Source organism: Chiloscyllium punctatum, chromosome 37 (assembly GCF_047496795.1).
Source record: "Chiloscyllium punctatum isolate Juve2018m chromosome 37, sChiPun1.3, whole genome shotgun sequence".
NCBI classification, from domain to species: Eukaryota; Metazoa; Chordata; class Chondrichthyes; order Orectolobiformes; family Hemiscylliidae; genus Chiloscyllium; species Chiloscyllium punctatum.
Window position 1 is genome coordinate 41,296,682 of NC_092775.1, and position 17,157 is coordinate 41,313,838.

General features: G+C 40.0%; 1 protein-coding gene across 3 annotated transcripts in view; it reads right to left on the bottom strand.

Annotated features, from left to right (window-relative positions):
* Window positions 1-16,387, bottom strand: part of LOC140463035 (DEP domain-containing mTOR-interacting protein-like) — an 84,591-nt gene extending 68,204 nt beyond the window's left edge. For all 3 annotated transcript variants that reach the window (XR_011954582.1, XM_072556645.1, XM_072556646.1), the window contains exons 1-3: window positions 16,070-16,387; window positions 6,527-6,705; window positions 2,072-2,195 (exon numbers count right to left, since the gene is read on the bottom strand). Coding sequence is in view for 2 of the 3 variants with exons in the window: in XM_072556645.1 (XP_072412746.1) it covers window positions 2,072-2,195; window positions 6,527-6,705; window positions 16,070-16,155 (389 nt within the window). In the remaining variant the exon portion in view is untranslated. The remainder of the gene's footprint in view (window positions 1-2,071; window positions 2,196-6,526; window positions 6,706-16,069) is intronic.
* Window positions 16,388-17,157: the final 770 nt, after the last annotated feature.

Consider the following 17,157-nt stretch of genomic DNA (forward strand, 5'->3'; position numbering starts at 1 on the left):
GTTGCACCTTCTGTGATTGATGTCATAGGGAGAGGGTCAGGGATTATTGGTCGTGATAGAAGAATAAACAAGGACATTATGGGGGGACCGATCCTTGAAAAATGTTGACAAGGGAAAGGAGGGACTGTGTGCTTGGTGGTGGTATCCTGCTGGAGGTGATGGAACCCTATCATTATTCTGGGAGGGAGGGCAAGGTGTGAGGGCTGATGTGTGGGAAATAGAATGGAGAAGGCTGAGGAGCTATCAGCCACGGTTGTTGGGCGGAGAGAATCAGCTGATGAAAGAGAAAGGAGAACTGACTCTATATGAGAAAATGGCCGAGGCATGAATAGGTATTTTGTGTCGGTCTTCATAGTGGAGAAAACGAATAACATGCCAGTAATTGACAAAGACAAAAGGTAAGTGAAGACCTAGAAACAATCATTATCATGAAAGAGGTAGTGTTGGAGAAGCTAACAGAGCTAAGGGTAGACGGGTCTTCTGGCCCTGATGGAATGCATTGCAGGGTACTAACAGAGATTGCAGGAGAACTAGCAAATGCACTTGCGGTAATTTTCCAAAATTCATCTGCGGTAGTTCCAGCAGATTGGAAAACATTAATGTAATGCCATTGTTTAAAAAGGGAGGTAGACAAAAGAGGGGAATTATAGTTAGCTTAACTTCTGTAGAGGGGGAAATGCTTAAGCTATTTCTTCCTTGATAATAGACTAGGCATCCAGGTAGAAATTGTCCTGTTGGGCAGATGCAGCGTAGGTTCATGAAGGGCAGGTCATGCTTAACTAATCTTTTGGAATTCTATGAAGACATTATGAACACATTGGACAACGGGGACCCAGTAGACGTGATGTATCTAGATTTCCAAAAGGCATTCGACAAGGTGCCGCAGAAAAGGCTGCTGCATAAGATAAAGATGTATGACCTTATGGGTAATGTATTAGCATGGATAGAGGATTGATGAGCTAACAAAAAGCAAAGAGTGAGGATAAAGGAGTGTTATTCTGATTGGCAATCAGTGACACATGTTGTGCCTCACGGATCAGTGTTGGGACTGCAATTATTCACAATTTACATAGATGATTTGGACTTGGGGACCATGTGTAGTGTGTCAAAGTTTACGGATGACACTAAGAAGAGCGGTAGAGCAAAGTGTGCAGAGTACAGTGAAACTTTGCAAAGGGACGTAGATAGTTTAAGTGAGTGGGCAAAGATCTAGCAGATGGACTGCAATGTTAACAAATCTGAAGTCATTAATTTTGATAGGAGTAACATCAAAAAGGACTATTACTTGAATGGTAAAAAAACTGCGGCACGCTGCAGTGCATGAATCACAGAAAGTTGGTCCGGAGGTGCAACAAGTTGAGGGGATTGGCTTATGAGGAGAGACTGAGTAGACTGAGATTATATTCATTGAAATTTAGAAGAATGAGGGAGGACTTTATAGAAACATGCACAATTATGAAAGGAAAAGATATGATAGAAGTAGAGAGGATGTTTCCACTGGTGGGTGAAACGAGGACAAGAGGGCATGGCCTCAAAATTAAGGGGAGCAGATTTGGGACTGAACTGAGAAGGAACTTCTTCACCCAGAGGGCTATGAATCTATGGAATGCCCCACCCAGTGAAGTGGTTGAGGCTTCCTCAGTAAACGTTTTTACAGTTAAGATAAATAATGTTTTGACAGTAAAGAAATTAAGGATTCTGGTGAGAGGCGGGTAAATGGAGCTGAGGCCATGAAAAGATCAGCCAAGACCTTATTGAATGACGGAGCGGGCTCGAAGGTCCAGATGGCCTACTCCTGCTCCTAGTTCTTATATTCTTATGTTAAAGGCACCACTGTGGAAGGTAGCATCATTGGAACAAATGCCATGGAGAAACTGGGACAAAGGAATGGACTCATTGGATCTGAAATGTTAAAACTGTTTTTCTCTCTCCACAGATGCTGCCAGGCTTGCTGAATTTCTCCAGTAATTTAATTTCAGATCTCCAGCATCTGCTTTTATTCACATTCAGCCTCTACTGTACAAAACCACTGTAACTGTCAAGTTAATTGACTTGATATATAAGAACTCACTTTTCATATAGACTTTGACCCCTCATGAACACCTTCACTTCCTTACTTAATGGAAATGTCCCATCATCTTTTCGGAATCTATACAGAAGTTTTGCATCCTTGAAATCTGAATGTCCATCACAAACTAAAATGAAAAAAAAAAGTATTTATGAATTTCGTTTTCTAAAAGGTGCACTTCCATAATGTTAAAGACTGAATAAGTTTGTTTTGAGCAAGTATGAAAATGCGCAATAGTTTGTACAATGCAGTAAACCATTAACCATCCAGTAAACTTATTGCACTGTTGGCACTTAAGAGGTTGCCTGCAACTACTGGAAAAAGATTACTTTTTCCTAACAAAAGCTTTCTTGCACCTTCCTTTCACAAATAAAGTTTCTACCATCCAACAGACACTGGGTTAAAAACTGGACGAGGACAATTAGTGAACAATGAGCAACTCAAGATTACCTCCGAACTGATCAAATTCTACAGACATGTAAACCTCATGCTGTTTGCTCACTCTATGTAGCTGAGTGGTTACACACTCAGCAGGGAGTCCAGGTTCATTCAAAGTTAACGCCACTTAAAGCGCATTTGTAACCAGCTTGCTCCTCTCAAAGGGAAGTTGCATTTGGGCAGCAGCGAGTACTGAAAATGAATGACACAGACTTTGTGAGGAGGAAAAAAGTATGATAAATGGTAGAGAGAGAGAGAGAGAGAGAGAGAGAGAGAGAGAGAGAGAGAGAGAGAGAGAGAGAGAGAGAGAGAGAGAGAGAGAGAGAGCGCTCAGGGATAAACACTGCAAGGGAATGTCAGCAAATAACGGTGGAAACCAATGCTACGAATTTAGCCATGAGGAGCTGGCTGCAGTGTTGGATGATGCTCAAGAGCATTGAATCTATCTTTAAATGTCAACAGATAGTAGGGACAGAACGTGCACATGGTGAATAATTGGATGTGAGTGAGTTGCAGCAAGGAAATGGTTGTCATTTCCATGGTAGTAATCACAAACCTTGTTGTGATGCAGAGTCTGGGGGCTGATATCTCAGCTTCCATTACAGAGACCATCCAAACATTTACAAGTTTAGATTCAGGTCATGAGATTCATGCTTGGTGCTATGCAGACTGAGACTCTTTTAATCATGACGTGGACACTAGAACTTGGGTCTCAAAGCAGTCTAGCAACCTTTGCTCCAAATTACAATGATTCCTGATGCACTAGGAAGCGGTAGCACTTATGTTGCATGCAACTTCTCACCACAAGATGCTCACGCTTTGTAACGCCATTTGAACACAGACTGCTGTTTTCCATATTACACAAATGGTATGGTTCAAAGCCAGAAGCTCTAAGTCCAGAGCTGCTCAAAGGCATCTTGTAAGTCTACCTGCAGTTTTCTTCATTGAATTTCAGCAGCCTTCCACTTGCCACATTCGAGCACTAGGACAAGCAAATGCACTCATAATATGCAATTAACTCATCGTGAGGACATAAGTTTGCAGGCAGAGATAACTTCTAATACAAGGCTTTTTAATGTGTTGAAAAAAGGCACACAGAAGCTCGATTTATATTGGGAATATTTTCACACTTGAAATTCTATACTGTTTTGGATGGATCACAGGTAATGGTGATGTAATGATATTACTGCACCTAGTAATGCAGAGGCCCAGTCTGTTGTTCTGGCCATGGACGCAAATCTCCACCATGATATCTCGTGAAATTTAAATTAAATTAACTACAGTCTCTGTAATAGTGACCATGAAACTATCATCAATTGCTGGTTTAAAAAAAAAGTCTGATTTACTGATTATTCTGCTTGTTTCACCATTTTACGCTTCTGGTGCTTGGATTGGAAATAACATGATTTACAAAAAAAGGTCAAGAATTTAGACATGAGAAAGCTAATGTGACAAAAATAGACTATTTATGAATGTATATTCCAAACATTTCCAGGGTCATCATCAGGCTTCTAATCATGTGATTATTGGATAGATACTCTCCACATCAAATAAATATATAAAGTGAGAGTATGCATTCAGACCCAAAACTAAATCAAAACCAGCGTTAGAGGTTTGAGCAATAGGGAGAGGCTGAATAGACTGGTGCTGTTTTCCCTGGAGTGTCGGAGGCTGAGGGGTGACATTATAGAGGTTTATGAAATCATGAGGGGCATTGATGGGGTAAATAAACAAGATCTTTTCCCTGGGGTGGGTGAGTCCAGAACTAGAGGGTGAGAGGGGAAAGATTTAAAAGGAACCTGAGGGGCAACTTTTTCAAGCAAAGGGTAGTGTGTGTATGGAATGTGCTGCCAGAGGAAGTGGTGCAGGCTGGTACAATTACAACATTTAAAAGGCATCTGGATGGGTATTTGAATAGGAAGGGTTTAGAGCGATATGGGCCAAGTGCTGGCAAATGGGACTAGATTAATTTAGGATATCTGGTCGGCATGGATGAGTTGAACTGAAAGGTCTGTTTCCTACTGTAAATCTCTATGACTCTAATTAAGGGATGCAATAAGCTCTCAGTCATGCATCTATGTCTCCTCTTAAATTTCAGCTGAATATACATCATTTTGGTTTCATTCTGTACACTTCAATCTTAATCAATTGTTATGGTATAATGAATCAATGCACTTTGATTTCTGTGATATCAGTAGCTTGGGGAGCACTTTGAAGCAGCAACTGGGAATATGCATGTGAGAGAGTTGAACAATTCATTTCCATTAAGCAGTCTTGAATATACATGGATATTGTAATAAAATGATTAGGTATTGAATTAATTTCTTCTTATTCCTTTTTAGAGGAATCGTTAACCCTCTATTCGCACCTTAGAATCCCAGAGGTAAATTAGTCTTACCGCTGTGATTCTAGTCTAAATGGAATCAAAAAGGGAGACACTCCTCTGATATTCCAGTAAGTCAGTGAGCTAGCTTTTACAGTTAGTGATGCATTACTGCTGGAAGTACAGTTAGTACCTTGTGTTCACTGTGGGATTGGGGTGTCAGGCAGAAAGACAGGAGTCCTAGATTGCTGTCAGCATTTACTGATCAGAAAAGGATTTTACTTCTGATCACTAGCTAGTGATCCATCCTGGAAAATAAGCTTTGAATATACTGACGATATCTGAGCTGGGGTAAAGTTGTGATCTCACAAACTATTGGCATCACAGAAATACATCTTCATGGAAAGAAAAATTGTAAAGAAACACAAAAAGGCTCTTGTGATCAATTATATTTCATTGTAATAATTTACCTTTTTAAAGCGACTATGACTTTCATCTTGATTGCATTTATTCCAAACATTGTGAATAAATGTATAATGTTTAACATAATTGGTTAGCAAAATTCATTTGGCAAAGGTTTGCAACAAGACTAAAATGCTTTTCATTATTTAACAGGTAGCTATAATTCTATTTTTAAAATTATAAATCATGAATGCAGGTGAAAATATATATCCATTATTCACCCCCACATCAGACACAGAAGTAAATTAAGTCTTGAAAGCTGAAGAATAAATGACAAATTGTGGCATTATTTGTTAGGAAAGCCTAGTTGTAACAGAAGTATTATTGGATCTATTTGGCAGGATTGTAGGACAATAAGAGAAGTTTGGCAAACTATCAGTTTAGGGGCAAGATAGTAAAAGACATGAGCCTTATATATGAACCTTCGAGTTAAGAACAGGAAGAGGCCATTTAGTCATTTGATAAAATCATGGGTGATCTGATCATGGCCTCAACTACACTTTCTTCCTTCAGTAATCTTCAGCAGAAGTCCTGTGGATTTCAACTGTCTTCCCATTGAATAAAGAAAGGCTTGCATTAATGTGGCAACTTTTGTAACATTGGCTGTAGGAAAGGTTTGAGACTCCCATTTAAGAATTGATACTGATATGTACAGAATTTTGATATCAGGGGTCAAGTTTATAAACTATGAGCAACAAAAGACAAAGAAATATAGAAGGAACCAAATTCACTAAAAGGGTATGAAGTTTACGAAATAGATTACTGGCATGGATGGTGAAGCAAGAAACCTAAAATGGTTTCAAACAAGAGCCAAGTAGGTCTTGGCAATAAATGGGATTCAGGTTATTAGAAATAAATAAAGAGCTTGTCCCGTTGGCCCGTTACTATCTTACCATATTAATATCTCCTAGCATTTTACGTGAATAACCACAAATACAAAAGGTCGCATTTTTTCATGATGCTGTTGTACCATTATACAAATTTACAATAGATTATATATTATATAAAATAGATTATTTTAAATCCTTGACCATTTGGTCCACAGTTTTTCACTGTTCCTTCCAAAGATTAGGATTCAGAAGCATATCACATGACTTGATCAATGACATTCAACCCAAATCATTCATCTTTCATTATACTTCTCAGACTTAATGATACAGCTGAGAAGGGATTTAGTCATTTTTCATTAGAGTATTAGAGACATGTGGTGTAAATAGCCTGTGACAGTAACATACCATGATGAATGATGTTATGATCCATTAACTTTTGCATTAGTTTTATGGCTGTTTCCCTGTCAGGTGCTTCTTTATGGTCTATCAACCAATCAATTAGCTCTTTAGCAACAAAGCAGTTTGGATAGGTTCGTAGATTATAGCGACGATCTTTGATTAATTTTCCATCATGCAGTCGAAGCCTGATAATTAAAACAAAGCTATATTATACTTTTCACAAACAAAAAAAAATTCCTTCGTTAAACAACAAACATTTGAACAGCTTGGTTTTCAACTGCCAGTCAAATTCTGATCAACATTTCTAATTCAAACTCAAGTCAATTATGGTCCGCCAGAATGTAGCAGGTCAAATTTATCGTAAATATTTTCAGGAACTTTTTAAGTATCATTGAAAAACAAACAAAATAAGCTGCTTGGATCAATTTGTTTTAAAAAAAATCAGAGTAAATTATACTTTCAAACATGTGACAATTCTCAAAATCAGCTTCAAAATAGTCAAGGCAAACCTATAAGTGGAAAGCTTCAATATTTTGTTATACTGTCAACTTTTGTAAAGCTTTATTGACACAGTGAAAACTAAAGGTCTAATGGCTTGGAAAAGTTAATGAAATAGATTTTTTCCAATACATTGCAGTTTAAAGTGCAAAGTTCACCAAAAATGAAGTGTGCTGATTGTACATAATATCTGTGGTCCACTTATCATAATTATGGTAGCTCTGAGTGTGGACATGGATATGTCCAAGGAGCAAGTAAATGGGAAAAAAAATGTAAGTGAAGCAAATTTACAGTGGGCAATTAAGGAGAGGTGGTAGATTACACAATAGCCTTCTAGCATCTTCAGAAAAAAATGACTCAAAATGTTTTTTCATCTACAAGACAAAACTGGAGGGAGAAAGGATTAAGAAGTGACAGACAAAAATGAAGGAAAGGCAAACTGAGCAGGATTGTACTAATTTATACGCAAGTGAAAAAGCAGCTTAGCATGTAATTCCTTGCCTGATGACAAGTTTTAAGTCAAAATATTTACATTTGTTTATTTCACAAACTTATAATCTGCAAATATGATACAGGCTTCAACTGCTTTGCTTAAAAAAAGTCATGCCTTTAATTTGGACCTCCAATCATTGGGAAATATCAGAAAATAAACTAATCAACCAATGGATAACAAAATTCTAATGAAGGGTGTTGATCCAAAACTGTAACTTTCTCTTTCTCTACACAAAGGCACCCATTGTTTATATCTAGCTTTCTCTGTGTTCACTGTCAATAATGTAGGAGATCATGAACAGAAATGTCTCTACAGGTTGTTCAAGTAACTGGTCAGAATAGAATTGCATAATCGGGCTTATCTGAGTACAGAGAAAATAATGATATTTTACACAATAATAATGAAATTGGAATGGAGGTCTACCCACTGTACACTAGCAATCTATTGCACAATGTATACTTAATCTGGATTTGAATTATTTTGCACATTTTAGACCTATTTGATTCTAATGTAGTCCTAGCCTCGGAAACAGGGCCGAGAAACTATATAACAAAGAACTAGGAAGTTGCAGAAATGGCCAGAGTTTCATGAGCGAAGAAGGTTAGGATGAAAATCAAGTGTAACCTGCACTAAAAGAATAAAAAGTTAAGCAGCCAAAAATAATATCAGCTGATGAAGATGATGTAAATAGGAAATTGAAAAGATTTAAAAGACAGTATGACATATAATAGCTGTTTGCATCGAGGAAAATGACAGGGAATCTATCAAAGGAAAGGTTAGAGCACTTAACAAAGAAATCTGACAGTTCTTTTGTTCTTTCATTCGGCAGCATGCAATTTGTTTTACTTGTCTTTACAAAAAAAAAGGTGAAGGAAAGATGGCAGCAATAAAGGAGGATACAGACGAATAAAATGAATTTTGAAAAAATAACAAAATGGTGTTAAAGGGTCAATGAGACTTAAGGTTAATAAGTTACTTAGCCTGAATAGTCTATACTCCAAAATAGTAAAGGTTAGTCATTAAACATAGCAGGAATGCTAACAATTATTACACTAGGTTATTTGGAAAAAGTGCTGTACCAAAGAGAGTGGAGACTGAATCAAATGTTATTCTTTTCAATCAAGGAGAAAGGAATAAGCCAAATATCTATGGACTGGTTAAACCATTACTATCAGTAGGGAAACCTCCAGATATGACAAGGATAATATGAGTGAATGCCCAGAAAGGTGTAGATTCATAATAGACAGTTAAATAGATTTAATAAGTACAAATCATGCCTGGTGACGATTTTTCTTCAGGAACATTACTGAGCTGATAAATAGATTGAATGGAAGGGAAGCAGTGTGCAAAACCTTGCACAGATGGTGAAGAGATATTTGAAAAACAAATTCAGGAAAATTTGAAGCTGCTGAGTGTTGTTACTCCTTTTGTGTTTTAGTATAAACTTGGGCAAATGTGAGAGATGCAGTAGCAATATGGTGCCAGTCATATGGCATTGGTGGCTGTAATGAAGTGATAAACATTAATTGAGCATAAAATTGAGCATTGATGGAGATCCCTGACATGCAACCTCCTGTGTGACAGTACTCTGCAGTGGCAACCTTATAATGCCAACTCACATTCATAGAAGCATAAACCATTGAGAAGGTAGTGGTATAAGCTGACAGTGTGCAGAAGATCATTCATCCTACTGCAACACTGGAGCTAGGTTCTCTGCCTCCAACGGGCACTGTGGCCTCTACAGCAATCTCTATCCAGGCTGCCTTCACAGTTGGATAGTCACTTCTTACAATACCTAGAGAAAAGAACTCCCCTTCTGTTCAGGGGAATCATTAGGGAGGTATCACTAAAGCATGATGCAGTTTTCTCGCCTAGTCTCTGACATCTCCAGGCTAGGCAGGGGTGGTGAGTATAGGTTAAATGATGTTTCTGAGTTGCTTAGAATGAAGTGCTGTCCAGGTGCCTTTAAAACATGCTTCCTAGCAGCTGAAACCTGGAAGGTCCCAGCAGGGGACAACTTCCTGTCCAACCGCCCATAAAATTTGACATTTTGGCCAGGCATGCATAATTGCATATGCAATGATTTGAAAGAAATGAAATTGGATGTAAAAATGGACTTCCATTTGAGGCAAGGTAGGTTTACTGCACAATTTTACACTTCAGTTCAAAAAAAAGAAAATCTGATCTGCTGTAATTCTTAGAAAACTGTAAAATACTGTAAAAATGATGTAATTAGAACCTCCTGTCAATGGGAGTGCTGTAGTGCCTGAAATTAATGCTTAACACCTCAGCCTGCTCTACAGAGGAACCTGTACATAGCGACCAACTCTACATCTCTGTGTCCCAGATGTTAATGTTTAACTACAATGATAGTAAATCAATGTATTATTCACAACGATGGAACGTAATACTTTAAAAAGGGTAAAGAATTGCAATCCTAATCCACTAACCTTTCCTTCAATATTGGACTAAATTTGGACTCAAATTCACAGAAATAATGGTGAAGAAAGAAAAAAATAAATTGAACTGACGTTGGACATAGATCTTAAGGATATTAAAATTTGCAGACAATACCAAACTACAGAGAATGGCAAAGTGTGAAATAGAATGTACAGTAGGACAATGGCATGGATGGTGAGGGAGATGTCTAGATACATGACGTGCTATCCAATGTAGTTTGGAAAAAAAGCAACATTGGAAATATGATAAATGACAGAATTCTTAATGAAGTAGAAATATCATCAAAATCTGAATTACACCTGTGAAGAGCCAAAGAAATTGAAATTAGATTGTAAATTTTATGTATAAAGATATTACAAAGCAAAAATTGAGTAATTTACATGATTTGGACACAGTTTTAAATACTGTTTAGCTCTGCATACTCTGATCTAAATGGGCTATTACAAGTTATAACAGATATAGTTAAAGTTTGAAAAACTAAGACTATATTCAGTGAGAATCTAATGGGAATCTAAAATTTGGAAAAACATTGAGAGGATAACGAATAAAGGATTATTTCCACAGATCAGTGATCAGTAAAAACAAATTGTCAATAAGTTTGAGAAATATGGGTGTGGGGGTGATATGAGGGATCTTTGTCCCTAAACAAAAGGTTGATTAGAGTACAGAATACAATGACGCATATATTAAAGTCAAATCAACCTCAACACTTAAAGGAGTCTTAAATAAACACAAAGAAAAAAATAAAGTTGAGAAAAAAAAGTAGGAAAATGCTTGAATTTGAAGATAGCACTTGCACAAACAAATTGAACCAAATTACTTCCTTCAGTCTTGAAACTGGTATAACTGCTCATGTTATTGCATTTCCTTATGAATAAACAGAGCCTTCGCTGAACTGACTAAATTAAACCATTCTTTTCATTGCAATGTTAAGAAAATTTCAAATGTGTCAACACATGTATATCATTGTTATTTTCACTGGATAAAATAAAGATTGGAACCTACTGCTTTTGTTTACTCATGTCTGGCCAATAACATATACCATTCCACAATGCTTTGTTTAACTACAGCAGATTGACAAGATTCATTTCAACTTTCTTAATGCAACTAGAGCATCAGATGCAGCTTTGCCAGGGGCATCCACAATGAAAGTAACACAATTCCATCCAGCATAAAGCTCATAGTTGTCTTTCATCTTTTCTAGTCTGTGCAATGACCTGTGCCAGAAATTAGTATTCCTGAATGTTTCAGATTCTTAATGGTATTCACTTTAAATATTGCTCAGTACAATCTGTGAGAAATATTTTGGTTACAGATACTGTGTTAGTCTTACAATTTTCTCCTGTAAATCCTAATGAATCAGCAGTCATGAAAATTGTATCTCCTTTGACTTCCTACATTAGTCTAATATTTAGATAATTTTATTGATGGGCTCATTCTACAAAATAAAAACTGCTTTGCCCATGAAAAGCAAACAAATCAGTATGGCTGTTTCAATGAGAAACAAGTGAAGTTCTTCTAAAAATTATGTGGTTAAGTTTGAAAGACTGTCTTATTGTTGTGATATGTTCTAGCAGTGAGCATCAGTTATAGAACAGGTGATTCAACATTGTGGATGTGAATGGAAAATTGGGGGACAGTCAGCAAAACTCAGTCCAGATTAGGATTACATAAAATGATCTGACATATATTTGAGTTAAACGTATTTCGGACACTGCTACAAATGTAAAACAGTATTTTTGTTAAAAATAAAAAAATGATTTGCTATTTCTAGAAACAATTACTATTGAAATAACCTCAGTATATAGGTAAAAACAATGACTGCAGATGCTGGAAACCAGATTCTGGATTAGTGGTGCTGGAAGACAGCAGTTCAGGCAGCAACCGAGGAGCAGTAAAATTGACGTTTCGGGCAAAAGCCCTACATCAAGAATAAAGGCAGACAGCCTGAAGGGTGGAGAGATAAGCTAGAGGAGGGTGGGGGTGGGGAGAAAGTAGCATAGAGTACAATAGGTGAGTGGGGGAGGGGATGAAGGTGATAGGTCAAGGAGGAGGGTGGAGTGGATAGGTGGAAAAGAAGATAGGCAGGTAGGACAAGTCATGGGGACAGTGCTGAGCTGGAAGTTTGGAACTGGGGTGAGGTAGGGGAAGGGGAAATGAGGAAACTGATGAAGTTCACATTGATGCCCTGGGGTTGAAGTGTTCCGAGGCGGAGGATGAGACGTTCTTCTTCCAGGCGTCTGGTGGTGAGGGACCGGCGGTGAAGGAGGCCCAGGACCTCCACGTCCTCGGCAGAGTGGGAGGGGGAGTTGAAATATTGGGCCACAGGGCGGTGTGGTTGATTGGTGCGGGTGTCCCGGAGATGTTCCCTAAAGTGCTCTGCTAGGAGGCGTCCAGTCTCCCCAATGTAGAGGTGACCGCATCGGGAGCAACGGATACAATAAATGATATTAGTGGATGTGCAGGTAAAACTTTGATGGATGTGGAAGGCTCCTTTAGGGCCTTGGATGGAGGTGAGGGAGGAGGTGTGGGCGCAGGGTTTTACAATTCCTGCGGTGGCAGGGGAAGGTGCCAGGATGGGAGGGTGGGTTGTAGGGGGCGTGGACCTGGCCAAATAGTCACGGAGGGAACGGTCTTTGCGGAAGGCGGAAAGGAGTGGGGAGGGAAATATATCCTTGGTGGTGGGGTCTTTTTGGAGGTGGCGGAAATGTCGGCGGGTGATGTGGTTTATGCGAAGGTTGGTAGGGTGGAAGGTGAGCACCAGGGGCGTTCTGTCCTTGATACGGTTGGAGGGGTGGGGTCTGAGGGTGGAGGTGCGGGATGTGGACGAGATGCGTTGGAGGGCATCTTTAACCACGTGGGAAGGGAAATTGCAGTCTCTAAAGAAGGAGGCCATCTGGTGTGTTCTGTGGTGGAACTGGTCCTCCTGGGAGCGGAAGAATTGGGAATGCGGGATGGCATTTTTGCAAGAGATAGGGTGGGAAGAGGTGTAATCCAGGTAGCTGTCGGAGTCGGTGGGTTTGTAAAAAATGTCAGTGTCAAGTCGGTCGTCACTAATGGAGATGGAGAGGTCCAGGAAGGGGAGGGAGGTGTCAGAGATGGTCCAGGTAAATTTAAGGTCAGGGTGGAATGTGTTGGTGAAGTTGATGAATTGCTGAACCTCCTCACGGGAGCACGAAGTGGCGCCAATGCAGTCAACAATGTAGCGGAGGAAGAGGTGGGGAGTGGTGTTGGTGTAATTACGGAAGATGGACTGTTCTACGTAGCCAACAAAGAGACAGGCATAGCTGGGGCCCATACGTGTGCCCATGGCTACCCCTTTGGTCTGGAGGAAGTGTGAGGATTCGAAGGAGAAATTGTTAAGGGTGAGGACCAGTTCAGCCAAACGAATGAGTGTGTTGGTGGAAGGGTACTGTTGGGGACGTCAGGAGAGGAAAAAACGGAGGGCTTGGAGGCCGTGGTCATGGCGAATGGAGGTGTAGAGGGATTGGATATCCATGGTGAAGATGAGGTGTTGGGGACCGGGGATACGGAAGTCTTGGAGGAGGTGGAGGGCGTGGGTGGTGTCTCGAATGTATGTGGGGAGTTCCTGAACTAGGGGGGATAGGACAGTGTCAAGGTAGGTAGAGATGAGTTCAGTGGGGCAGGAGCATGCTGAGACAATGGGTCAGCCAGGGTGGTCAGGCTTATGGATCTTGGGAAGGAGGTAGAACCGGGCAGTGCAGGGTTCTCGGACTATGAGTTTGGAAGCTGTGGGTGGGAGATCTCCTGAGGTGATGAGGTTCTGTATGGTCTGGGAGATGATGGTTTGGTGATGGGGGGTGGGGTCATGGTCGAGGGGACAGTAGGAAGAGGTGTCCTCGAGTTGGCGTTTGGCTTCAGCGGTGTAGAGGTCAGTGCGTCAGACTACCACTGCGCCCCCTTTATCTGCTATAAGTATATGTCCAGTTGCAGTAATTATTCCATGTTTTAATGGTTACCTACTGCTGTACCATGACAGCAGAAGAATAAATCACACAAGTTTAATATTTCTGCATTTATAAGACCACATATTAATATTGCATTTTTGATGCAGTAAAATGTTATAAGGTTTTTTGCAGGAGCATTATAAAAGGAAATTTGACATTGTAGATTAGATTCCCTACAGAGCGAAAACAGGTCGTTTAGCCCAACAAGTTCACACCAACCCCCCCCGCAGAGTAACCCACCCAGACCCATTCCCCTACACTTATCCCTGATTAATACACCTAATCTACACATCCCTGAATACATGGGCACTTTAGCATGGCCAATTCACCTGATCTGCACACCTTTGGACTGTGGGAGGAAATTGGAGCACCCAGAGGAAACCCATGCAGACACAGGGAGAGCATGCAAACTCCACACAGGCAGTGGCCCGAGGAAGGAATCAAACCCAAGTCCCTGGTGCTGTGAGGCAGTAATGCTAACCACTGAGCCACCAAACCACCCTTGAATTGAATTGGAGATATTAAGAAAGATGATTGAAAGCTTGATCAAACAGGTAGATTTCAGAGCTGTGGTCAAGAAGGAGAAGCTATGAAGTATAAGAAGAAGATTCCAGAACTCATAGGTGTGGTAACTGAAGCCAGTTCAAATGGTAGAATGATTGCAACAGAGATAGGCAAGAAGCCTGAGATGGACAAGGATAGAAATCTCAGGAGGCTAGAGAGCTGGAGGAGGTTATGGAAATAGAGAAGGACGCTTCTATCGATGGATTTGAAAACAAAATTGAGACTTTTAAAATGTAGGTCTGCAAGCACATGGGCAATTTGTGAACAGGTCCTGGATACAAGCAGAGTTTTTGTCAAGCTCAGGTCTGTGGAATATAGGTAATGGGAGGTCAGCCAGGTGAGTTCTGAACCACAGGGCGGCGCAACATCAAGACCCGCCTGTAGTGCACTGTAATGTTCTATGTTCTATAGTCACACACAAAAACACAATGGAATGGGAATGTGCTTCCTGGTTAGAGCAAAGGCAAGGTTGGAAAACGTCACAGGTTAGACATAGGCAATCAAGTATATATGTGATGATAAATTCCTCTTCGATTAAAATTGTCCTCAGAAATTGAAAATGATCTGGTTCAGTTTCAAAATGTTGATACAGAGGGATGGCATGAGCAATTGGGCAACAGAGTTTGCGGAGGGCAGAGATCTTCTCAATATTTAGCTGGAGTAAAATTTCTGTTCATCCAACACTAGATGTTGGATAAGTAGTGTGTGTGACAAATTAGAAACTATGTCAAGATTGTGTGTAGTGGTATAGCTGGACAGAAACAAAATGTAAAAGAGGAATAGGAAGGAACCAAGAACAGTATTTGGGAGCCTTCAGACTTCCCATGAGCAAAGCCTTTGTTGACCAATCTAGCTGGTGGGAAATTATAGCATGATGACAAGGGCTGCACTTTCTCCCGTCAAAATAGTATTATAAAAACTCATAGGGTTAGTGTAAGTGCCATTCTGTATAAGAGACATCTAGTTCACTGTAATTATTATGAAGCCCCTGACACAAGATTCATAACTAATAATACTGTACTTAGACACATTCTCGTATTTTTCCAAGACACCATGAATCCAATCTACAATACCGTTCTAAATGCCTACGACCATATTTTTAGGATGCAAAAATTGACTCGCCTCTTCGCTCAGCCAATGATAGGTACATGGTAATCATTTTAGTGGGAGGAAATTGGGAGTGCTGTGATTCGAAGCAAGTGTATAATGGAAGTCGTATCTCTAAGCAAAGCGTGCTACTTTTCCTGCTGCATTTCAGTGCATCCAGTTACAGAAATAAATAAACAGCACGCTGTTTGTTTTATCATAAACTTAAAAGACGTTTTCAAACAACGGGAAATCGACCTATGGGTCATTGTTTTTATGGGAAACAGTTTTTTTTTAATCGGGTCTCAAAGGGAGGGATAACATGCATCAGAAAGCCAACCACTATCAGATTCGTAAATCGTTGCAAATTTAACTTGATGTTTGCACGTTTTCCACGCTTATAAAAAAATGCATTGGGGTTATCCACAGATAATAACAGCTTAGTAATACAACGCTCCGGATAACACGCTATCTCTTTACCTTAATTGCTCGCCTGTAATTAGTACTTCAGCCTTGTAATGCCTTTCAGTCGCTTTCTTTTTCACGCTGTTCTGAAGACTTTCCATATTTGAAAGAAATCTCCTTTCAAGTTGGCCGCCTGCCTAAACTCCGTGCTGTCTGCACCTGCTGGCCCTGGCCAGACCCAGGAGCCCTGGGATCCTAGCCTCCTGCGGTCAATCTCACAGACTGCTGAACCGGTTGCTCAATCATGACACTTCCAAGCAGAGTCCCCAACATTCAACTTCACCTTTCCCGGATTCTGCCCTCTCTCGGTCTGTTTTGTATCTGGGAGTTGAACAGATTGTCGCTAATTGAAAACATACTGTAATCTGATCTGTTATCAGCAAAGAACCGAGATTAGCAGCAAACAGGAGCGTGTGTTATAAAACAGGCAACACCATTCGGTCCAATTTTGCCTACAAATCATACCAGCTTACAGAATTATGTAAAGACAGACTTTCTATATCGACAACTGCGCCAGGCACAACCAGATGGATCCATTTTGACAGGCAGGGTCCCCTCAAGTGTGATTCTCGAGACCAGTTTACGCTTGGGAGGATGGTCAAGCGCTAGAGCGTTCAGGCAGACATTCCACAAAAAAACCCAAACATTTATGGCAATCTACACTTTGGCATGTTTCACATATTCTTCAATGTGTTTCCCTATAAACTACAAGGCAGAACATTCCATACACCTGACAAAAGTCTATCTATCTCCTTCCATCTCACTGACAGATGGCTTTTTCTCGTGGTAAGGAATGTTCATAATGCCACGAGCTGGAAAATGTTCCATTTCAAGAATCCAGTAACATTAACCACATTCCGTTTAGAAATAGGACAACCAGATGCTGCAGAAAAGCTCCATCTACTCTGCACCAGCATGTCCTCACCCTAATCTCAGGTGGTTATATTGGTGGTGGCAGAATAGTCAAGAGTTGATATAACATCAATATATGACTGGAAAGTGACGTTACTCTGCTTGACAACCATGCAGTGAAAAATAAATAAATCCCAAATATCCTTGAGTAGACCCCATGGTGAGTTAATTTGTTTCTGCGCTCAATGCAT